Raw genomic sequence first — 25,658 nt, forward strand, 5'->3', positions numbered from 1 at the left:
GGAAAATAATATATATGAAAGTAGCATTGGTCATTCAGGATACAAGGTATGATCATAGTTATATATCAAGTTCACAACATTATTCCATTCATATGGCATAAATAGTTCAAAGATGATTTGGTAAAATATCGGATCCAAAACTTTGGAAGTCTCAAATGTATCTTTGAAAAGAGTTGATTCATTGCTCTCATATGTGCACACACATACACAAAGAAGAAAATACGAAAAGAGTGAAGAAAAGGGAGAAACACCTGTCATTGTGCGACTACGCAATGCACGCTGAAACTTTGAGTCTATTACTAACTTCTTCTTGTCTTCTCCAAATGGTGGGGAAGAGAGAAATCGAGGGGATTCTTCCCTTGGAAGAGTATCCCCAGTTACTGGGCGCTCACCTAATAATTTCCATCTTGAACTGGGATCACTCCTAGACCTCCCAATATTCATGAACTGTGTTTGTAGTGTTAAAAGGCAGTCCAAGACAATTTTCATAGACCCCTACACAAGACAAGGGTATCATAAATTTAGGGAAGATGAACACATCAATAACATGTAAAGAGTTAACTAGGAAAGCGAACAAAGTACGTCAGATGCTCAGCTTAACAGCTTAATCATGCCATACTGTTTGTTTTATTGCACACATTTCACAGTTTGCCTTGTAATTTCCTAGCTGAAGTTAATAAGACAGTACGCAAATGGCATATCTCCATAAGATCTATTACTCAGGAGGAGAGCTATCATATACATCTCATTACCTTTTCCAGGTCTGCTGCCTGAAACCTTGGCAACCCCATTTCATCCATTGCTGACAAAAATCTTTGGACATTTCCCAACCGTGATTTTGGAGTATGAACTGATCCACCACACTAGAAAAGATAATGAAAAAACTATATCAATCCATACTCCAATCCACTTGAAAAACATGTAGGGAATCAAATCGAATCCAGCTACCTCAGTTACCGAACCGGGTTTTAGTTTGTTTAGTATTTGACACAAGATAGATCCATCAACCAAGAATGCTCGCAATTCTTCATCTGAAGCATTTATTGGCAAACTTAGATCAAGAGTGCTATTTAACCATTCTATCAAAGTTGCCCGCTGCTTAGCTGTAGCCGCAAAAGTATCAAGAGAAAGGGCATGGAAAAGTCAATATCTCGTATTGTTCAACTACACTATTAGCTACAGCAAAAGAGAACAAAATGTTTTGCATCATTAGTCTTACCATTGTTACTTGAAGGGGGTTCAAATATATCACTATTGCTGGAAAAGCTCGAGTTATTGAATCTAGCACAATCTTTTCCTTCTCGATCCATAGTGGAAATTTTGATAGTATACACTGAAATACTGTGAAATTCAGCTTATTACATGCATGTAAAAGTAAAATCAAAACAATCCAAATATAGAAAAGAAGCATTTAGTGGTAACTAATAGCGCAGAAGGGCCAAGATTCTTCAGATAAAGATGAAAAATTACTATAACGTTTCAAAGATGCAGATAGACGAAAAGGCGAAGTGAACAAGTGAAGATCCCGAAATGAAATTTTCAAGCACTATTTGACAATAGCAAGTCAATAATTCAGGCTTGCATACACTCCAGCTAAATTGCTATCTTAATCGCTTGTAAACAAAAAAGCAATACTCTGAACTGAATCATAAACATTGGTGAATCTCAACTCTTTGTGCGGATAAATTTCCTTTGATATGGAGTAAGCATTAGAGGCCCTGATGCACATTGCATGCTGAACTAATATGTGAAACTAGGTATGAGGCTACTACAGATAAATATTCCAAAAGATCATGAATGTGTGAGACACTGAGATGATATGGATCAAATTTAACTGTCACATGGTTTCTTAAGTGGTGGCAAATACTTGAAAGTCGAACATACTTTAGTTCACAGCTGATTCCAAGCCCTCACTTCTGTAGAAAAAAATCATAAGAATAGTTGCAACTGGAGAAAGAAAAGCTCTCTTTTTCTTTAATTTGACTAGATTAGGGAAACTTAAGATTTACAGGAAACAATTCACCCATACATGGACAGATTACAATATTCAATGCTTATTAAGTTCTCTGTTACCATTCTGTCCCTTGATAGAATAAATTAACAGTTGACATACATTCTCATTATTTCTTGGAGGAATTCATGTATCGGACACTAAAATCTCCTTTTTGGTCTTGCTTGGTTCGTTTTTAACAAACCCATATCATATAGAATGCCACGGAAAGAAAGAACCAAAAACAGTAGTAATTAATATGAATCCACAAACCTGAGATTCAATCATTAAGGCAATGGAAAACTCAATCAAGACAACCAAATTTTCTTTAATTGTTGAAAGTTGAGCGGCAAGAATACCCAGCAACAGGGATTACGAATCTAGGAATCAGAAAACTGAATTAGAAATGCATGCATTTAGAGGTAAGAGAGAAACCCAAACAAAAAGATATCTGTGTATCATATCTGCGAATATTATTTTGCAAAAAGATCCTAACTTGGACACAAAACTTTGAAATTCTCGAACACATCTTTAAAGGTCAAACTGCAATGTATGAAATCAACATTTCTTGAGACTCCCAGAAATAGAAACCTGAAAAAATGAAGGAAACACAAGCCATCCCGACTTATCCCCATGCATATCATACTCACAAACACATGTCGTTTACTGTAATGTCTACAAATCAAGAACGACCAAGATAAGAAGTTCACATTATGATGAGAACGAACAGGAACGGAAGCCCAAGACTTGATCAAGAAACCGGAGTAGTTTTAGCAATTATTGGAGAGTGTCAACACCACAAACCAAGAACCTTCAAGAAAATGAAGAGGCCTAAACCTATGCACGTTCTATTATTCAATGCATGGGATGCGAATAGTTTTTCTAACAGGTTTCAGCAATCTGAATTCTGTCTTCCAGTATAAAAGTATGCGTGTAGTTGTGTGTGTATGTTCTTTTACTCTCTTTCCCGTATAGTCATTTTTGGGTGGTTGGTCTTCCATGTGCTGTTGGGATTCTATGGAGGGTCGGAGACCTGTCAATTTCCCGCGAACTTAGGAGAGCTCTGCTTCTATAATTTTCTTTCTCTAAGTATTATATGCATTTTATGCCAGACTCTATTGGCAGTTTTGTCTCTTGACTTTTTACCTGAGTGGAATACAAAGCCAAGAAACTCTTTTAATGCGTCAAATATTAAAATACATAGTCAAATGTGAATCCATGTTTTCTAGGAAGAATATATATCTGATATTGTAAATGGGTAATTTATTTTTTATAAAAAGAATAATAATTGAATCGTGTGTTTTTTTTATAATAAAAATTAAGCTTCTCAATGAATTCGAGCGCATGTTTTAGAGTTTTTTTGTAATTTTTTAATTATAAAATTACATTTATATCCTTATGGATTTCAATTTTAACTAATAAGATAAATTGTCCAGATTTTACTTAATTTAATCAACTGTCTAAATTTTAAAGTATATAGTTATGTAATATATCTATATAATATTTAATTAAAAATATATGTATTAAATAAAATTATATGTGTGTGTATATCTAGGGAGGATGATGGGAATTGTCGGGCTAGCAACAGGGGGGTGGGGCCTAGAGGGGGCGAGCCAGCGATGAGAGGGGAGAAAGGGGACGGAGACAATTGGATTGGGAGCTGAGAAATTAGAGGCGAAGGGGGAGGGGGGATTTGGCAGATTTAGGGCGTCGAGGGGAGGGGGAAGGAGGTGACAACTGAAAGAGAAGGGTTTATGGGCGCGAGAGAGGGGGAGGGTAAGGGGGAGAGGGGATTTGGCAGATTTACTGCTGTACCAATTTTTTGTAAAATTAAAATTCACTTCACTTGATAAAATAATATTTATTTAACTTTTTAAATTTTATATTAATTGATAAATTAATTTTTTTTTCTTTCTTTATTTTTAATATAATGTACTGATTTATATATTTTATATTTATTTATAATATTATTTCTAAAAAATTTTAAAGTACGTAAAAAATTTATTCACTGTATGCATGCAGGACGGCGTGCCACAACGGTTAGTTAACATATAAAGGAAAGACAATCCACACACATAAACAAGGATTAATGACATCACTACACTAACTTTTTGTGAAGCAAAAAATGACCTTCAACTAATAAGATATGTAACTAATTTATCTAAATAAATTAGTTTTCTTTTCTTTTTTTTTTTAATGTAATATAATAGATAAAAAATTATTTATTATATGCATATAAAATAGCGCGTCACAATATCTAGTATACTAAAACAATTATGGAAAAAGCATGGTGTATACTAATCAATTAATTGAGGGGTAAAATTGATTTTTTATATGCCCTAATTAAATGTCTTGAGATGTATACATAGGTTATCGAATGATTGTAAGAGGGACCTTTTGGCCGAGTTGAAGAAGTGAGATTTTTATCTTAATGTTAGCCACATATCCTTGAATTATTTACCTCTAATTTATTCCCCATCAATGATATTTATTTATTGAATTAGAGAAGAAAGATGGAACGTGTGACTAATTAAAAGTAATAAAATAAATTAACTTTAAATGTGTAAAAAATACGAAATTATTTGTAAAACTAATGAATCAAGAAATATGATTATTTATGAAGATATATATATATATATATATAATTTTTTTTAACATAATAATATTTATAGCATCAAACTATAGTAATATATAAGTCTATTACAGAGATTGGTATATTCTTGTAAATGATTGTTCCATATCGTTTAGAACAAAAGGAAGTGAAAACTTTGGACAATCATCGTGTAATCCCAAACGTTTCTTTCTTGGCCACATATTAAGCAAGGAAATTGGCCACTATTGGTTTCTCTGTAATAGAAGTTCAGTTCCACTATCTTGAATTTAGTCAAGATCTTCTGATAGTTTAGAACACGTAAAATTGCACTTTTAGTTTCACTGGATAGGTACTAGTATAACTTTGGTCTCACATGTTACAGGTTTAGTACTTTTGGTCCCAAAGAAAGAAAAAGTATTATACTTTTTTTGTCCCAACCCCATTTAAACCGTTAAGTGAGAAATGAAAACCACTTTTGAAAAGTCAAAGGTGGTTCTTTATGGTTTGAAAATCACTAGGCTTTTTGGATGAAATTATATTCGATTTTGTCACAATTTTCATGCATCTCACTATGTTAGAACTCAGGCGCAGAGAAGCAATATGTAATGCAGAAGAAAGAAAGGGAATTCATAGTGTTGTTTCTTGTAAAATCAGAGAAAGAAGAATATCCTCCAATATCAGATTACACGGCCTTGAAAGGAAAATATATACATATTCAGAGGAAGAGGGAAAATAACAAACTAACCAACCAAAGCCAAGAAATCAAGAAAATAAAGAAAATGAAAAAGGTCCAATGGACAGATAAAAGCGTCCTTGTTAAAACACGCTTTTATAAGCGGAGCACGACTAAAAATAAAATAGCTATTGTTCATCATCTTCCTCGTTCCATTACTCTGAAATCTTCTTCGTCTTCTGTTGCTGCATCCAAGTCTTCAGAATCAAAATTAACACAACTATAAAATGATAATTTTTTCCACTAAATTTTGTAGCCCAACCACATAAGATTATCTAATTGCTTTGTAGGCATCTATTGTGATATAAAAGCAACGTTTGACGTAATTGATAAGCACAACAGACACATATGCCAAGAATGAATACTTACCATATTGATGAGGACATATAATTGTATCATCCAAATACTACCAAATAATATCAATGTTTGCACTCCCAAACCAACAAAAGTAAGTTAAAATACAACTCAAATCAACATAAACTAAGTCATAAACAATCAACAGGAAAAAAAAAAAAAAACTAATGATCTTTCTTGGAATGTTGTTGCTCTTGCTGTCCAGACCCACCAACAAATTGATGGTTTGTGTATCTCACAACTTGAAGTAATTTACGAACCAATTCTTGTAGGTTAGCCGCCCTCTTTTGAGCCTCTTCCTCCCTCTTTCGAGCTTCTTCAAGAATAGTTTGAAGCAATTTTCTATTTTCTTCTTGTCGTCTTGATAATTCTTCCACAATTTTTGTTAACTCATTAAGCTTCTCCTCAAATGGTGTAAGAGTAGAATTGACTGAACTTACACTTGTAGATGACGAGCCACTTTCAAATCTATATAAGCGTTCTTTAGAAGGATCTCCAGTTATATCATACCAAGTTGAGAGATCGAATGAAGACTGGGAAGAAACATCAGTACCATCCATTTTTGCAAGGTATTCTTCCTGTGCAAGTACATTAGATACAAAAGAACATTTATGTGATAAAAGTCTAACAAAATTTCTCAATATATATACCAACCAATATTTAAATACCAATGACAAATTATACTTACACTAATTCTTTTGGATTTGTGGTCGATGAACTCCCCAATATCTTTTGTTTTTTCTATGGCATCTTTGAAATATCTCAAGATCAGTCACTTCTCTATCAAATTCTTTTTCCTATAGTTTACAAAACAACATTAGTTCACATAAAATTGCATAAAAAATATCTAAAAATTTTATACTTAAAACTTACCATTTTTTGTCTATGTGCCCCTATAGGAATAGAACTACCAGTGTGTTTTGTGATCGAACCATCTTTTTCAGTCAAACGATTTTTTCGGGCAGCTCGACATTTTCCTACATAATCTTTTGAGTCATAATACTTCTAAACTAGTAGATTCCATAATTGATTATTAAAACAATAAGGACCTCTATCAATCATATCACTCATCTCTAGTTCTTTACGTAATTTTTTGTGAGCATCATTCAGTGCATTTTCTTTAGATTTGTACGTCATCTCTTTAAATCGATCACTCGCATTTTCATTCCACACCTTCCTCATTTGATTTGTCCATTATTCAGAAATCGTGGGTTATCAAAGGCAAAGTTCAAGAGCTCCTGATCAACCTTTGTTACGAATATATCTAAAAGAAACCCATTATCATCCAAGCGCATCCACATCCAACTATGTCAACATTCATGATTCTGCAATTTTTTAGCGATTTTAGATATACTTGACAGAAATAATTTAACTAGTTAGGAAGAAACTAAATTTGGAAGTTGTTCTAAATATAAGGGATAAAATGCATGAAACCCCCTGTGTTTTAAAAAGTATGCAAAAAAACCCCCCTATTTTGAGAATAGGCTAAAACCCCCTCCTATTTTGTTTTAATCAGCAAAAAACCCCCAGTCTGTTAGCAACTAACGGGAAGTCAATGAGACGTGCGTCTGCTGCGTTTGGTAGTCATTTTCTGCGGTTTAGGTTCATATTTAATGATAATTTGAACTAAAATACCCCTCTATGAGTCTATATATTATACAAAGAAATTTTTGACTTGTTTTGTATCTTTTTTTTGTCATTTCAAACCCTAAAAATAAGTATTAAATTTAAATCAAAATATTAAATTCTATTTAATTTATTTAATATTAAATATTAAATTATATTATATTTAAATTCAAATAATTTTATAATTATTAATTATTAAATCTAAAACTATTTTTAATTAATTAAAATATATATTTAATTACAATAATTATTATTAATTAGCCCAAAATATTTAATTATTATAATTATTTAACATATTCTTAATTAACTAAAATATATTTTAATTAATATAATTAAAATTAATTAAAAAATTAAAAAAAAGGAAAGAAAATCTGCTATTTCGCCCCTTTTTCGCCACTTATTTCTAAGTTTCCGGCGCCGTCCGGACGAATTTCCAACAGCCTATGGTATCATTAGAATCCTCTCTTCAAGACGAACATTTCCATACCTTCAATTTGAGTTTTCATCAATCATAGAGAGTGGGCTCAAGTAACGATCGCCAAACATGTTTGCCGTCAATTCATCTCCGCCCGATCGAATCTCGATCTCAGACCACCACCATCAGACTCGTCTCTTCAAGAAGATTCTAACGAGACCGGCCTCACTCAATTTGGTAAAGAATTTATGGAGATATGATGATTTTAACAAAATCTCGTCGCCGGGGAAGCCGGGGGTGGTGGTGGTGGTGGGGGAGCAGTGGGGGTAGGTGGGGTATAACGGTCATTTTGTAAGGGTATAACGGTCATTTTGTAAACAATTAACACCGTTGGTTGGATTTAACGGAGAGGGGGCGATTGAGCTGAGTTTTACAAAACACATGGGAGCTTTTAGCCTATTCTGAAAACAGGGGGGTTTTTTGCAGACTTTTTAAAATACAGGGGGGTTTTATGCATTTTGTCCTAAATATAAGCTACAAACTTTTACTGAAAACAACTTATTGATCGGCTCTAAATCAAAGGAGAATGTCTACAATCTTATATCTTAGAATAACTAGAAATCTGCAACATGTGAAAAGGATTTTACTTACATATTCACATAATTAATAGAAAAGAGGATTGAGTAAAGAAAATAGAAAAGAACAAATAAATGAGAGATAGACAAGGAGGCTTGATAAAAAAAATATAATTAAAGGAGAATGAGATTTATGTAACTTGTTGTTTGATATCTTAATCAGCCATTATTTTGAGGACCAAGGTTTTTGATCTACTGATATAAGAAAAGAGAAACTAACATTCAATCAAATAAAGAAGTATTTAGCTAAATGATAGTTCGATTTTAGGATGAGAAGAAACCAGTTAGAGTTTAGTGGAAGATTCTAATCATAATCAAAGTTCTACTTTAATTTAGTGTTTCATTTTATATATTATATGTTATGTATTCATGTTATATGCACAAAACTCAAATATGTCAATACATTGAACAAATTGATTGGGACTGAACAAATTGTCTAAGTCCAGTCTCTGTTCCATATTCAAATATGAGGCCCCAACTTATTTTAAAGATCAATGATATTTTCAGGAGGAGACGTAAAGCGCACATATTACTTATTAGGTTCTAAATAATCCAGAGGTGTCAAATACAGCCACTGGGTTTAAACATAAACAAGAAATGTCGTTAGAACTATTTACTGGTGGTAAAAGATGGCCTAAATCCAAGGTCCATTATCTGTGTATGAAACCTACATGCATTCTCATCTGAGAGCAACAAGTTTGTATGAACAATTCTACATCATGGTATTGGATAAATGACAAAGTATCACTAATTAGAGACTAGAGAGAAAGAATATGAAATCAAATTTAAACTTATACAAGAATAGATTGAAGTGCAAAGCATTGTTAGACAGATACGTGGCTGCAATAAGAATTTCAAAGGCACATTGAGAACAACTCCCTTTTCCATATTTTGGACTTCAGCTCTCAGAAATAGTTGGTTAACACTGCCTAGTTTGAGGTGAAACTTTTTCCCTTCTTTACCACATCAATACACAAAACAGACTCTCCAAAAGGATCCTACTGCAGTTTCAGTACTCCTCAACTCAAACAGGGAGATGTTTTCGATGTCTTTTCACCAATCTTTTCTTGTCACCAAAGAAAGAAATGAAATAACTCAGCCTTGTTAAGAAATGGGAAACATCAGGGTCCTAGTCCTATTCCACCTTTGCCGAAGTCAATATTTCAGCATAGATGTCTACTTCAATAGATATGTACATCCTTTTATGAATTTAATACTTTAACCGTAGAATAACACTAGGGGAAAAACTCTATAACCCATTCATCCAACATTGGATGTATATTCTTAACTAAACCAGAAAAAAGTATTGGTTGAATCTGAAAGGTGAGAGCTTAATGCATCTAGACAAGTTGAAAGTCTAACCATCATTCTGAAGCCACGTAGCCCTTGGTTCGTTTTTCGACAAATTTCAGCCAAAAAAATGAATTTTCTAGTGAGAAGAACGTAGGGTCTTCAATCAGGCATTTCAACAGACATCTTGAAGTATTTAAATTTCTTCTACAAACTGTAAAAAAAATTACAAAGAAGAAAAATTACCTGTTAATGGCGTCGGAGTGAAGCTGCGCCGATGGAGTCGGAGCCGTCCGCGTGCAAGAGAGAGAGTTAGAGGAGAGAATTCTCCACAATTTTTCTTTTCTGCTTCTGCCCGCCGTCGAGAGAGAGAGTTAGAGGAGAGAAAGGTTCTCAAGTCAAATACAAATATATATATTTATTTATATAATTTATTTTATATAAATTAAATAAATATTAAGTACATTAGTTATTTATATTATGTAATATAGAATATATATAATTAATAAAATTAAACATATATAAAAGAATTCGATTTTTCAATTCCGTTCGGTTAATTGAACCAGAAAAAAAAATGAATCAAAAATCGATTTTTTTTGATAAAAAATGAAAACCGAACTTCTTTTTTCAATTCGGCTTTTGGATCGAATCGAATTTTTGTTTCTATTTGATTCGATCGGTTTAACTGAATTATGAACATCCCTAGTGGTTGCAGGTGAGAGGAAGGAGTTGGGAAGAGATAAAACCTTAGGTCAAGGAAGAAGAAGAGAGGGGTGGTCGCTGGTGATAGAAAATATTAAGAGGAATGTGTGCTTTTTATTAAAATAAAAAAATTAATAAAAAATTTACTTTTAGTTTTATTGTAATTGACTAAAGTAAAATTTTAATACATTATAATTATACAAATATATATATTTTATCATGTCATATAAAATTTTTCAACTTAATTAATATGTTCATAAATAAAAGAATTTCTATTTACAACTTCAAAGACAAAAATTTCCGTCGGTAAATTAAAATTAAAACAGCTAAGTAAATGCATATGGAAATAACAAAAAAAAATTAAGTGTCGGCTATCTCGATTTTTTAAGCAATCATTTAATAGTACCAGAGATGAAAATAGAAGCGAAATATAATATAGCGGAATAATGTATCCGTCTCTAAATCCATCTTTGATATAGAAATTATTAATAATTTATCATAAAGAAAAGTTTCGGTATCTAAATCTGTTTTTGATACAGACGGATTTAATTCCGTCTTTAATTTTTCATCTCTGATATCATGTATCGTTTAGAACAAAAGGAAGTAAAAAGTTTGGACAATCATCATATAATCTCAAAAAGTTCTTTCTTGGCCACATATTAAGCAAGGAAATTGGCCACTCTATTGGTTTCTCTGTAATAGAAGTTCAATTCCACTCTCTTGAATCTAGTCAAGATCTTCTGAAAGTTCAGAAGAGGGAAAAATCCACTTCTAGTTCTACCTGATAGGTACTATTGTAATTTTGATCCCACATTATATGAGTTTAGCACTTTGGTCCCACATAAAAAAAAAATGTTGCACCTTTTTTGTACCAGCCCCATTTAAAGTGTTAAGTGAGGGATGAAAACCACTTTTGAAAGGTCAAAGGTGGTTTTTTATGGTTTGAAAACCATTAGACTTTTTGGATGAAATTACATCCGATTTTGTTGCATGCATCTCACTATAAAATGATAATTATTTCCACTAAATTTGGCAACCCAACCACATGGATTATCTAATTAGTCTGTAAGCATTTGTTGTGATACTAATGTAACGTTTGACGTAATTAGTAAACACAACAGACACATATGCCAAGGATGAATACTTACCATATTCATGAGAACATATGTGTCACTGAATAGTTTTGAATTCAAATTCTTTCTGGTCACCTATTCCAACAATCTCCCACTTGATTTAAAACCAACTACCCATGTTTCTCAAACTAATCTAGTCATGAGCAATTTGCGATACCTGCTTAGTCTCACAGGTCTACCTTAATTTTTGCTGATGTGATGCGGTCCAATCGCATGTCACATCTTCCTACCATCGCTCCAACCAAGTAGTGATGTCTAAGAATTTTCCTTGGGTCTGTGATGAGATCTTGAGCCCTTTTAGCTTAGGCCATAGCCTAGTTGTCATCTTCCAAGGTGAATGTACATTCATTTTGAGACTAAACATTATTCATATGATACTGAAAGCTATTTTTTCTATAGCCTTACACAGGCTTAAGGCTAATCAAACAACCACAAAGGTTCAATTACAAAAAGAACTTAGCCACCGAGGCTCATAACATAAAGACTGATTTGCCACTAAGGTAACGTCACAAAGACTTATCATTATTTTCTACAAAAATATTTTAATGCACTTAGCATAAGAATTGCACATAGCGATCACAAGGTGAAGAATTATGGATTGATACAAAAATCAATAAACTGTTAATTCTTCTACTTCAAGCACTAATTTTGTTTCTTCTTTTTATTATTTTTATCAGACTTTTTTTATCTGTTACAATCTTTTATAAAGTGACCTTTTTTACCATAATTATAGCATCTCCCATCTTTATGTTTTTCTTCCTTAGCGTCTTCATCGTTATCACTAGACTCAGAACTGCTATAATTTTTATTCCTTTCTTTGTTATGTTTTTTATGAAAGGAATTTCTATACTTTGGTTTTTTCTTTAATAAAATTTACCTCATTTTGTTCCTTATACGGTTTATTAGTCTTTAGATCAATTTCTTTACTCTTTAAACCGTTGATAACGGTATCAAGACCAATATTATCTCTAACGTATTTAATGGCAGCTTTAACATCGCTATAATCATCAGGGATTGCATTTAACGAGAAAATGGCTGAATAATCATCAATATTCTTATCACCTATTAATTGAATGTCTTGAATCAATTTTGTGAAATCATCTAAATTTTCATTTATATTTTTGGACGAATTCAATTTACAACGAAAAAACTTTTCGAGTAAAAACAATTTACTTGGCAAGGACGTTTCTGTATATAATTCCTCTATTTTTTTCCACAAATCTTTTGTCGAAACTTGTTTTTCAACTTTTATAAGGACTATATCAGATAGGTTTAAAATTATGGAAGAGTAGGCGTATTCATCGTTTTCTAGTTTCTTTTCTTCAGAAACCCCTTCGATATATTTGCCTTCAATTGCTTTAAAAACCTTTTGTTAAATTAATATTCCTTTTATTTTTTGTTCCCAAATTGAAAAATCGCTTTTACCATCAAAAGAAAGATTATATCCTGCCATTTTAAAGATTTACAATTTCAGAAATTACCAAAAATATTTTTCTATTTTTTTAAAAAAAAATTCAGAAAACCTGACTAGATTTTTTGAAAAAGTTTTTCTTCAAAAACAGATTTTTCAACACAGATATATACACAAAAATCAAGTAGAAACAGAAAAATAATGACAGAAAAATTTCAACAATTAATCTCAGCAAAAAATATCACAATAATGACAGAAAATTTCCACAATTAATGTTAGCAAAATGTCACAATAACGACAGAAAATTTTAGCAGTAAATTTTGCAAGAAAACACCCAAAAATTCAAAGAAATATTGCTAGATATTACAATGGCAATATTCGACAATAACGAAAGATGTATCTCAAAGTTTTCCAGTTAAAACCGAGAACTTTCCAACCTAATACCTAACCAGATACACGACGACCTTAGGTGTCCAGCCAGGTGGGAGATCAGGGAAAAATAAAACCGCGGTAAGTTTTAATTAAGTGGAACGATTATATTAACGGCAAAAATAACAGTGGTAACATAGAGGAGTAGGGTTAGATGTTACCGTGCGTCTTTCAGATCAGAGCAACCGTGGCTCTGATACCACTGCTGGGTGGAGACCCTAATACTATTACAGTACCAGTGGGTACAAAACTCTTAAAATTACAAATAGATTATAAATTTACAATACACAAAGTAAAAGCAGTAGGAAAAACCGAACACTAAGAGGCTCAAGAACCAGATCCGTATTTTGGCTTTTCTCAGGATCACGAAGATCAACAGCCTAAAATACACCCACGGTTGCTCACAATGCTTTAGGCATTTAGCCTTTTTTCACAGAGATATTTCACAAAGGCTCACAACCAAGTTCACAAAGAACTTTTAGATCTCAGTCAAGAAGGAGAAGAAGAGATATTAGTTTTCTTTTTTCGCACTAACCTCTATTTACAACCATGAATCGACCACTTATTTAAGGTGGCTTCAGTTGTAAGTGCCAAGGTAAAATGACGGTGGATGAAGTCCCAACATCCATGGGAAAACCGCAAGAAATGAAGAAGAGAGAGAGGAGATGGGATGACACTGTTAATGAAGAAGAAGGGAAATGGGCGGTAGATATCAAATAGAGTAAAATTCATTTAATTAGTAATACCAATCGGGTCAGGCGGGTCGGATTCATGGTTGTGGGTTGGGACTTGGGTTAAGTGAGTGGGCCAAAGTAGCTGGGCCTTGAACCCTCTAGGTGGATATATTTTTGGGCCTATTTTATTTGGTCATATGTCATTATTTTTCCAATAGTAGTCCATGCATTCCACACTCATGCGAGTTTCTAATCTTCGCAATTTATTTTGAAAAAATTACTAGAGTAACAACTTGAATAGAAACATGAAAAACAAAACCAAGAAGAGTTCGTAGAATATTTCTACATTCTTTAAAGCAAAATACATTTAAATTGAAATATCCGACAATTTTTTTGCTATAATTTGAAGTCTATGTGCTTCGCACTGAAGTCGATTATGACATCTACAATTTAGTCTAGAAAAAAATTATCTAATAGTAGCTCAAATAAAGTTATAAACAACAAAATAATTTGATTATTTTCGAAATATCAATTAGCAGCCATGTGTTGCAGATATGACATAATAATTTTAGAGGATAACATGGTAATTGCACCTTCGAACTTAACGAGATTAATTAATCAACTACATTGACCATTCACTTCGAGAATTACAACGGGACCTCCTGACATTTGTGATAATTTTAAATACCCATTAAAATTACAAATACTCCAACAAATACTTTCTTATGACAACTAATTATAGAGGATATTTGTAATTTCAAAAATATATTTATAATTTTTTTAAATAATGAGAGAATATTTGTAATTAAATAAAATCTCAAAAAGCAGGTTAAAATTCAAAAGAGTAAAATGTTGTCATAAACAAAATACAAGGGAGTAAAGTGTATTTTACTCTTCTACTTATAACAACAGGATTTGCAATTAAGCAAGAAAATAAATATTGGGAGCATTTACAAATTTACTAGGACAGCCTACTTCTTGGCTTCATTACAACGCATTCATCAATTTCAAACGAACTGATTCAATCCCATTTTGCGTTTCGCTATAAACCAAAACCCTACTCTCTCTCCCAGTAAGAATGTTTAAAAAGTAAGTTCGACATTTTTCTTATTGATTCTTTGTCAACCATTTTCTTGAATACTATCGTACTCAATTGGTATTAACATGTTTCTAGATGAAAATATAGACTTTTGTTTTCATTTTTTATATGGTAATTTTACACATTTTCTTTCATCACAAGTTGAAACTGCTACCTCTTGGAGTAGAAGATTTTTTATTTCTTGAGCAATTTATTGAATTTCTTTTGTGTTACACTATGAACCCTTGTTGGGCTTCTGTTATATGTTCGTTTTCTGCTATGATCTGATATGTGAGAATATAGAAAGCACATGGAAGTTATTCATTTCTTACATTTTATTTTTCGGGAGTGTTGCGGTTGGTAATTAGTGGGTTCTGCTTGTGATAGAAAATACGATCTTTTTTCGTCCGTACTTTGAGATTTTTGTGGTGGTGATGTGTGTCTCCAACTATTTTGTTTGGAGAATTTGCTTCGATAGTTGGATCAACTTCTGTCCAGAGAAGGATTTTTAAAAGAGTATTGATTTGCAACCCTCGACACTTTTATCAGCGAAAAGGCTGCTCTTGCTATCATAATGTTGCGAAGTGAAGTTATGAACTACAGTGATGACATATTTTGTTTGACAAGACAAAATTTTCAGCTGCTCTGTTTCTTTTACTTATGCAATATAGAGGTGGTTTTTCACATTATCTTTTATGTTATGTCCAGCCGTAATTCTATGGTTGAACTATGAATATCATTTGCTTTCCCTTGGTAGTCTATCAAACTTTATGGGTACTTCTCTTTGTTCCTCTTGTTTAATTTATCCTGATATGGTTCCTTATTTGTGTATGAAGTATCTATTATTCCAGTTTCTGTATTCTGGCTGCAATATATAAGCTACTATTACTATGTGAATTGTCCTCCATGCTTTGTTAGAATATCATGAACCAATCTTAAAAGACCAGACAAAAGCTTCCTCAGTCATGGATTATCAAAACAATGGTGTCTTGTTGTTCGGCGTCTATCCACCTGTCTATGTAGGGGGGAGGGGGGAATCATACTATTAAAAATCAGGTACAGATCCGAACCTTGGAAATCAGCTCTAGGACAATTACTATCTTCCAAGACATTATAGCAGAATGTTCTCTGTATTTATTACTTTAGAGGATAATTCTGCAGCTTGCCTTTGCTGGTTATTTATTACTACATCCAACCATAATTGAATGTCTATTGGTGCTGATCAATCAACTTGCCGATATTTTAATATCACATTGAGTATTTTAACCATATTAAACCATAAAAAAATACTAGGGTAGAAAGTCTGATTGCTTCAATTTTTTTTTTTTTAAAAGAATGCACATGATAACTTGGTAAAATATTAGATAGCTTGACTTTTATCTGTGACAAAGTGGACATTAATTCGACATGAGTGTTTGTGAGAAGCAGAACATTTAGGTCATAACGGGAATATCATAAAGCAAGTTCTGGAAGGGTCAGGTTAATATATTGCAAACCAGTACAGATGCATGAAGGTTGATTTGAAGATAGTGAGAAAGATTTAACAATGCTATATGGTAATACTGCATTTCTATATATGAGGGTGTATGCGAGCTCAAGATGGGCAAGGTTCTAGTTGGAAGCTTCTAAATTCACTTTTTGAAGCTTTTGACAAGGTTCTCCTCTTGATAGAAAATTGTAGTTCGTTTCCTGGCATAGGATGTGTTTGAATGGTGGTTGAATTTCTTGAGATGAGATTTTCTACTCCTTGTTAAAGTAATTCAGCATTATACAATTACTTCCATTTGGTGTATTTAAAGATAGAGGAGGTATGTGAAGCGCCTGGGATTTACTTGCAGAGTCCTGGAGATGGATGTGCATTTGTCGACTATAATTTTATCACTTTCTCCAGAAAAATTAGAAACTTTGTTGGAGACTGGTTTCATTTTATCTGGATAATGTCCTTGTTGAGAATACATGCATTTTTTAGCTTGAAATGTAGGTGACTAGTGTCTGATCATAGCTGATCATAGTTGGAATAGAAGCTAATCAACAAGCTGAATATTAACAAAATCTTTTTACTATACTTATCCCAGATAGAGTAAGTGAAAAATAAAGTTTTTTTCTGGACACTGGACTGGAGCAATATCTTTTGAGGTTTTTGGGGTACCTTGTCAAAGCCTTTAACTTGTCCCTTAATCTAATCAACCTAATTGATGATTTGAAAGGGAGGTCAAAATTACTAGGAAATCTTTTCACCTCTCTATCACGTGATTAATTGGTTTTAGCATTTAAGATGCTTGAATGTAAATAACTTCTGTTTGATGCTTTGCATGTTTCGGTCCTTGACATGCATACTGTTGGTCTAGGATGACTTCATGGTGCAAGTTGGTAAGCAGTTTCCTGAACTATTTTCTTTTGGGCTGAAGACAAAGAATGATATACGATGCTCTTTGTCTTTGTTATGGCAATTAAGAGTGAGAGCACAAAATGGCAATAAATACATGGTAGATTCTGTTGTAAGGCTGTAAACTCTGAAATTCTAGTACTTCAGCAATACTCATGGGAGCTGTATAATTCTGCTGTAAAGTCCTTAACCCTTTGGGGCTGTCCTTTCTTGGAAGGTGATACATAAGCAGGCATATTATTCCTCATTTGCTATCGTGCTCCCTTATTCTCTCACTGATTGAAATTGAGTTACACCGTGTGCTATATTCCGTGAGTGGGTTTTGAGTGTAAACTTTCGACATGTTTCCTTTGGGTTAGTAGTCTAAAAAGTTGTTGAATTCTCGTTTCACTTGATTTACATGCAAGTATTCTCAACCTATTTATTATCTGTCATCTTTAGGTTCTCATCTGAAGAAGTTTCTGCCCAAAATCAAGTGAAGGCATCTGTTCAACGGAAAATCCGGCAAAGTATTGCAGAGGAGGTTGTAAAGCTGCCTTTTCTCTTTACTTTTGCTGCCGTTGGCAGTTAACATTTTTTTTCTTGCTTTTCATGTTTTCTTGGATGTACACTTACTATTATGTATTGTTGTTCTTCTTGCAGTATCCGGGTCTTGAACCTGTGTTGGAGGATTTGCTGCCAAAGAAGTCACCACTTATTGTTGCAAAATGGTTATTCCTTTTGTCTGACAGAAAACTAACATCTGGTTTCTATGTAATTGCAAGATACTTCGTTCCACTTCTGACATGATAATGTTTCTCCTTTTATGTTTTGTAGTCCAAATCATCTGAATTTGGTTCTGGTAAACAATGTACCTCTTTTTTTCAACATACGTGATGGACCTTATATGCCGACACTAAGGCTTCTTCACCAGTGTAAGTGTTTCAATTCAGAACTGTACCAAACATGTTAATTCTGGACTATTGTATATTTCCTGGTGTAGATACTGCAAAAAAGTGTCTCTCTGACCATTGAAATAACGTAAGATAGCATCTAGTGTAATCTTAGCATCTGCGGCTAGAAGCAGAGGCCTTAAACTGATGATTTTGTCTAACATAGTTAACTCTTGGAGGGAATTGATTTGACAACTCTACAGTGGTGGTCAAAAGGATCATGCTAAGAAACCTAAGAAGAGTTATTGGCCCTTGGGTGTTGGGGAACTGTACTGAATACATAGTGAAAGAAAGGAGAAAGAAGAAGAAATGGAGAATTTCACATACCACAATGAACTTAAAGGCTTGTACAGCTTTAAAAAGTATGGATTAATGTACGTTGACTGGATTAAATCATTACGATGATTTTATAGGGTGCTGCATTTCCTGTATGTTCCTGATTAAAAAAAATTAATTGCTCTTCGAAAAATTAATTCTGGACCTTATCCTAAACCGGTAACACTCTACATCGATGGAATGACTGAAAGGTACAATAGTATCTGGGACTGGAAATACTAGAAAATAACGTTAAAGCTAAGTACCAACAAGTGGTTAAGGGTTGATGTTTCCCAGTGAATTTCGTCCCAAGTTATTTGTGTTTTCCTTTGAAATTTTCTAGTGTAATGCTTTTTTCTTGGTCCTTTTAGTTTGATGCTCACTGCTAAAGAAATAAGTTTTTTTTATTGTAACTTTACATGAAATATGTGAATAGTATCATAATAAGTTTCTAAAGTTTTCTGATCTATAGTAAGGTAAATTAGATTCACTTAATTTTACTGGATTCCTCATTGAATTGGATCATGCAATATTTTATTTGAAGCCATTTATATTTGGATATCTTTAATGTAATTTGGGATTATAAAAGTAGTTCAATAAGATTAAATCCGGATTGGCGTCAAGATTAACCAATTGACAACCCTTGTATGATTCACACTATGCTATGCGTTCTGCTTGGGGAACTTCAGGATATAAATATATCATGGGACCATGACTTGTGATGGGAATGACAGGTCCACTTGGGATTACTCCTTCACTTGTTAAATAATTGTGAATTCTCTATGATTTATCATTGTCCAACCTCTCTTCACCAATAAAAGGAGCCCACTGGGTAGTGGGTTCCAATCCATTTTGATGCTACCTATATCACCAAAACCATCAACCCTGGACCTCAGGCAATTATAGTACCCTAGAGGAGCGATGTTGAGAATAGTAGTAATAGACTTCTCTTCATATGTTAATAAAAGTTTTGAAGATATCTATCTTACTAAAATTTGGAGATAATCTCTCTGATCAAGTCTCAATATGTCGTTAATAAGCTGGCTATCGATTAAGATTATCACGTTTCTCCAGTTTATATGGGAGATGATTTTGCACTCCAGAACCGCCTCTAAAGGTCATGATAGCAGGTGTATGAAATCTTTTTGTACTTTTCTTTCCTCACCTATTTCTATGCTTCTTAATTACTCGGATTTAGAGTAGATAACAAAATGAAGCCCTGATGAAACTGGATGTTCATTTTTACCACTCACCAGTTCAATGTATTTGACCTGTAGCAGAAATCCACAGATATCAGTTGGTCTCATGTATGGAGTAACCTTAAGTTACATTTATGACCTCTACTTGTCCTTTGGCAGATCCAAACATAATGAAAAAGCTTCAAGTTGACAGAGGGGCGATAAAATTTGTACTTGCTGGTGCCAATATAATGTGCCCAGGGCTCACTTCTCCTGGTGGTGCATTGGATGATGAAGTAGAGGCAGAAACTCCCGTAGTATGAATCTTCATGTTGGAACATTTTCTATTTAATAAAAAATTCCTTTTGGGTCAACTACTGTATGGCATGAACTACCTATTGATTAGATAATGGAGAGGTGTAAATCTTCTCAATTAAATTTAACAATGTGAATCGTTGGTTAACAATAAATTACTCTCTTGTGGGTTTCCAATTGTCAGGCTATAATGGCTGAAGGGAAGCAACACGCTCTAGCTATTGGATTCACAAAAATGTCAGCAAAAGATATGTAAGTTAACTTATATGTTTTGGACTGTGTTTGTGCCTTTTTATCTTTTTGGAAATGAAGTAGTTGTCTAATCAAACTCCTAAGCAAACTTTCTGGAAGTTGTGCACACATCATATTGCGAAAAAGATATGCTTTTCCGGGTATCTTTGTATTTGCCGGTTTGCCTTGATAGCAAATTAGCCTCTAAAGTTCTATTTAACTGTGTCTTGAATAAGGCTGACACCTACTGAGCGGTCTTGTAATCATGTCCCTCTGGTACTTACCTTTTTCCTGTTTCTAATGAAGATATTTCGTGGTCTGGTAGAAGGAACTATCTTGTAATGAATAATCCAATATCCAATCATTATAGATGGATCTCAACCCCAGTATTTCAAAGTGTAGACCAATACGACTGAACTGAATGCTAATCTGTCTGATTGATACAATTGATCAATGTTATATTTCAGCTCATTCCATTTCTATCAGGGGCTACTAATGATCAAAATAAGAGGACAGGAGAATGTTGGGTTATTTATATGGAACTTGATCCTTATCTTCCATTTTTTTGTTTGTCTTTGACAAGATAGGAGACTTCGAGGTATTGAGTCTAATTTATGACACTGTTTAATATCCTTTGTGGGGACATATGGTAAAGTTTTACTCATAGGTAAGCAGAAAGGACATTGCATTGTTCTCCAGTCAGTAGTTCATTATATTTATGGGGTTATCCTAAGCATTATAGATCTGGTCTCCCAGTAGCTGTTGATTTTTAGTTGCAATGCATGTAGCTTTTAAACTTCTACAAATTCCTAATCCTATCCTTTTGCTGCACGCTTTGTTGCTTTAAACTCAATGATGGAGGATGAAGATATACCAAATTGCTTTTGCTTAAAATAGATGATTCAGTTAGCAACCAAAATGCTGGAAAATATAGATAACACTAAAAAATACCAATGTTTATATCCTAAAGGAAAAAGCCGAAGAACGTAACTGCTATATATCTGACCATGATTTAAAATGCAGACGAACAATCAACAAAGGAATTGGTGTGGATAACATGCACTATCTTAATGATGGCCTCTGGAAGGTACTCTCTTCTGCACTTCTCCTTTTCTTCTCTTTCTGCAATTCAAGGAGCCTATTTCCTGGTGTATGTTCACTATGCATGCTGCATAAGTTAAAAGGTAAAATTAAACTTGTGTCTTCCGTTTTTTGAAAGTCGACTTCGCAACTGTAGTTCACAGGAGTCAGACGAACTCTGTCCTGCTTAAGTCTGGTGTTACTGATTTTTAACTTAGTCATGAAACTTTATTCCTTTCTTTAGCTTTTACGGAATGTAAAATTTGATGTAGACTTGCATTTTCTGAAGCATATACTGAAAAAATTCTTCTAGTTTTGGACATACTAGGATCTATTCATGAGGTTTTCTTCATATTCTGCAGATGGAACGCCTGGAATAAGTGTGAAAAATCGCAGGGCTTTAGATGCATCTATGAGAGACAGGTTACAAATGGGTTGATTGCCAAGATCTTTGTAGCAAGGCAAACAGAGAATTTTTTTCATGGAAAATGTTGCCTTTCCCTCTTTCGCAGCTGACTTTTGTTTTCGGATGTAACGCAGTATAAATTACTGCTGGTCCTTGTTGAACTGTAGTATGAGCTTTCATACATTTGAAGCATGGATCAATGCTTGTGAATCTTGTACACACTGGGAAAACCAAACTCTTTGTGAATCTTGGATTCTTTATAATTTTCAGAATTTTTTCTTAAAAGACTCCATAAGAAATGCATCCGGAGTTCATAAGTTGATATGGCATTTCCTTTTGAGCAAATAAGTTTCATTTCTTTGTTTTGAGATATAAAATAAAGAGCAGTTTTTTGAAAGGAATAATCAGACTGACATTAGAGTATGGTAACTATTTTTCACTATGGATAATTGTACAGCTCCATTCTAAGTTTGTCACTTATCTCATGCTATCTTCCGTTTCAGTGTTTTTTGTTTAGAAAACGTTGACATTACTGAAAAATTGCGTTAGATGTCGCTGGTTCGGCCTTTGCTTTTCAAAATTTGTGGTGAGATGTGGGCTGGGCCCTCCACTCTCATTTCACATTTCACATTTTTAACCTCAAAATCTTTATTATGATAGATTTGGTCAAATTTTGTAAATCAAACATCTTTTAAATTTTAATTTCATATAGAATATCAATTCACCTTATGTAAAAATACAAGAATAGATTGCATATAACTTGCTTGTGTTTTTCAAAATTATTCAAAAGTTAAAAATCATCCATTATGTTTTTCAAAATATGGAACACTCACCCATTCTAATAAAAAACGTAACAGCGTTAATAATTGTGTTGAGTTACCCATTATCCTTTTTTTTTATAACTATTGATTTTCAATTGTTAAAATATGAACGATTCAGTTTTTAAGTAATTTCAAATATATTTTTTATTTTTAATATAATTATATATATAATATATATACATTATATATAATATAATATATATACATATATTGACATAGCTACGACAATCGTTACCAAGGCAGGCGGCAAAGCCATCATTGTCAAGGCTGGGCGATGTTGTCATCATCTCCCGCACATAAACGGCCGTCGCCTCCACAAAAGGGCGCGACACCGCCTTTGCCCCTTTTCTTGAAGGGACGGCGGCTTGATTTAGACGCGGTCGCTCGAGATTTGGGCAATCTCGCCCCCATCGCCTAGAAAAATAGGGCCATCATTCAGGCTAGGCGACGGCATGTAATGGTCGCCGACGAGGCAGCTAACAGAGAGGAGGCCGATGGAGAATACGACGCCAAAAAAAAAAATTATTTTTAATTTTTTAAAAATGAAATTGTTTTTAGTTGAACTTTTTAAAAATTCAAACTTATAAAAAATATTAATTTTTTTAGTTAATATATATATTGGTAGTTTTGGTTTAAATATTATTCTTCGAAAATAATATAACTCAAAAAAATTAGACATAATTTTTTGGTATTTTTATATTTTATAAAAAAATATAATTTATTAATATATATTTTGAATTATTATTAATTTAATTAACAATATATAATTATTCTAAATGACTTTTATTTACATCCATATAAATTTTTAATCTGAAAAGTGAATTTTAGTTTATCAATCTTTGTATTGTGATTTGGTAATTTGAATTTTTAATTCTTAAAAGTTTTATATATATTTTTAGGTACTTTTATATTTAGTTAATTTATTTATAAATAAATAAATTAAAACTAAATAAAAAATGAAATTAATCAATAATAATTAATTTATTAAAATATATCTAAACTAAAATATTAGTTTTTTCTTATATATGAAGGGGCAAAATAGACTTTAAAAAATATAAAGAAATCCACTCGTATTTAGGCGTGTGTCATGCACTCCCCGTTAATTTCTAATAGAGAGAGGGTATTTTGCTATATTTTTCATAATAAATATAAAGAAATCCACTCGTATTTTGCTACATTTTCAAAAAGTTTATAAGATTATTTTCCCTATACACACATAAATATTAAGAGAGAGAGAGAATATTGAGTTGATATATTGGTTATATGCATTATAACTTGTTACAGGACACGAATATAAAATAGAGGACTAAATAATTACCTATCTATTAATTAAATCATGGTAAGCTCAAAGTAAGTGAATAAGTAATATTTTTTTTTTGTGTATGTTCATTTTGTCTTTATATTACCTTTATGTAAGCAATTAAGTAGCATATTATATAGATAAATAGTTTTACCTTACGATTTTGTGTTGTGTGGTATCGGGGGAAAAAAAAAAAGAAGTATTGTCATTGAAATGATGATGATGATAGCCGAAAAAAGCCATTGAGTGATTCACTTCAATTTGGCTAAGTAGGGCCCTAAGAAAATAAACGATAACGTCAAATATTATGTTATGCTTGGGGTTCGATTCTCGTATTGGTTCTGCATGACAATGGCCATTGAGCACTTTTGATTACATAACGAATATTGGTTGATTGGTGATATTGCATGAAATTGGTCTTCTGTTGTACGTGTCATATGTGTGTGTATATATATAAGCTAATTAGTTGTGCTTACTGAGTTGACAATTCATTCTTTGCCACGTATTTTTTAGGAGATAACTCTTGGTGACTCATGTAGCTAGAGCATAAGTCAGTTGTCAGACTTGTAGGTGGGCCAGCAGTGTCATTTTGAGTCAAGAGTTCTAGCTACATATTTACAAGAATATTAAACTGTGACCGAATTAGTATTTCAAGTAATGTAATAGCTAGAAACAACACTTCTCCTTTTTCATATGTTATAATGAAGAATGTTATACCAAGTTTTTTATGAAGTATTTATTCTCTTGAGGTATATATAAAATCTTAATTTTGTTAGATGTCTTTGTGAGTTTATTACGGAATTGAATGTAATTTAGGAGGGGTGTCACACCATCGCTCTGGGACTTGGAGTTAAAGGGCTATCTAGTTATCAAATTGATGGTATATATTTGAATGAAGAGGTTGAGGAACTCGAAGAATATATTAACACTTTGAAAGTTAAATGGCCAATTTTTTGATGCACAATAATGTGTGATGGTTGGAGTAGTAGAACAAGACACCCAATCATAAATTTCATGATATATTCTGAATGAGTTATGATATATCATTCATCCATCGATTGTACAAATAAAGAGATAAATATAAATTTTATTTTTGGTCTGACGGATCGAGTAGTTGAAGAGATTGGAAAACAAAATGTTGTGCAAGTTGTCACAGATAATGAAAGTTCTTTTAGAGCTACTGGAGAAATATCGATGCAGAAAAGAAAGCATTTATTATGGGCCCGTTATGCGGCACATTATTTGATGCTAGAGAATATTGAGAAGATAAGATTAATAAAGGCGACTATGGATGAAGTTAAGAGAATTACTAGCTTCATACGTAATAATGACAAGATCTGGAATTTATACCATGGATAGAGAATTGTTAAGATCTGGAATCACTACATTTGCTACTGAATATATAGCCCTTGAAAGTCTCATTCGTCATTAGATGGAATTAAGACAATTGTGTACATGTGATGAATGGAGGGTTTTAAAAAACACAGTAAGATGGAGAAATGAGACCATCCGGGTGTCTAAGATAGTACTAACAAAAAGATTTTGGAATAAAGCAAGAGAATATTGTGCAGTTATGGAGCCTTTGGTGATAGCCTTAAACGCTGTCGACTAGGATAAAAAAAGCCCACATT

At 32.9% G+C, this 25,658-nt stretch overlaps 2 protein-coding genes and 1 long non-coding RNA gene across 4 annotated transcripts in view; 1 reads left to right on the plus strand and 2 right to left on the minus strand.

The window, feature by feature from the left end:
• Window positions 1–2,833, minus strand: part of LOC105176049 (kinesin-like protein KIN-14P) — a gene marked incomplete in the record, with an annotated part of 9,230 nt that extends 6,397 nt beyond the window's left edge. Inside the window, 6 exon segments of the mRNA XM_020698601.1 lie at window positions 252–495; window positions 753–863; window positions 949–1,103; window positions 1,220–1,341; window positions 2,264–2,370; window positions 2,701–2,833. Coding sequence (XP_020554260.1) covers window positions 252–495; window positions 753–863; window positions 949–1,103; window positions 1,220–1,310 — 601 coding nt within the window.
• On the minus strand, window positions 5,712–14,012 carry LOC105176020. Of its 2 annotated transcripts, XR_002288193.1 has the most exons (4): window positions 13,847–14,012; window positions 9,883–9,987; window positions 6,359–6,467; window positions 5,712–6,248 (listed from the first exon to the last, which is right to left on the minus strand). It is a non-coding gene; the product is annotated as an uncharacterized LOC105176020 (long non-coding RNA). The 2 variants fall into 2 exon arrangements; XR_848944.2 differs by lacking the exon at window positions 13,847–14,012 and having other exon boundaries at window positions 9,883–10,033.
• On the plus strand, window positions 14,920–22,205 carry LOC105176021 (malignant T-cell-amplified sequence 1 homolog). Its single transcript, XM_011098691.2, has 8 exons — window positions 14,920–15,074; window positions 17,891–17,972; window positions 18,092–18,159; window positions 18,266–18,363; window positions 20,055–20,191; window positions 20,374–20,441; window positions 21,444–21,507; window positions 21,863–22,205. The coding sequence occupies exons 1-8, from the start codon at window positions 15,064–15,066 to the stop codon at window positions 21,878–21,880; spliced, it is 546 nt and encodes a 181-aa protein (XP_011096993.1). The 5' UTR covers window positions 14,920–15,063; the 3' UTR covers window positions 21,881–22,205.

This window comes from Sesamum indicum, linkage group LG13 (assembly GCF_000512975.1).
Source record: "Sesamum indicum cultivar Zhongzhi No. 13 linkage group LG13, S_indicum_v1.0, whole genome shotgun sequence".
Lineage (NCBI taxonomy): Eukaryota > Viridiplantae > Streptophyta > Magnoliopsida > Lamiales > Pedaliaceae > Sesamum > Sesamum indicum.

Bases quoted from the DNA above. Each gene is read 5' to 3' on its own strand.
- LOC105176021 (XM_011098691.2), top strand. The intron at 18,160-18,265 runs GTTATTCCTTTT...TATGTTTTGTAG, and splicing joins CCACTTATTGTTGCAAAATG to TCCAAATCATCTGAATTTGG. The intron at 18,364-20,054 runs GTAAGTGTTTCA...GTCCTTTGGCAG, and splicing joins ACTAAGGCTTCTTCACCAGT to ATCCAAACATAATGAAAAAG.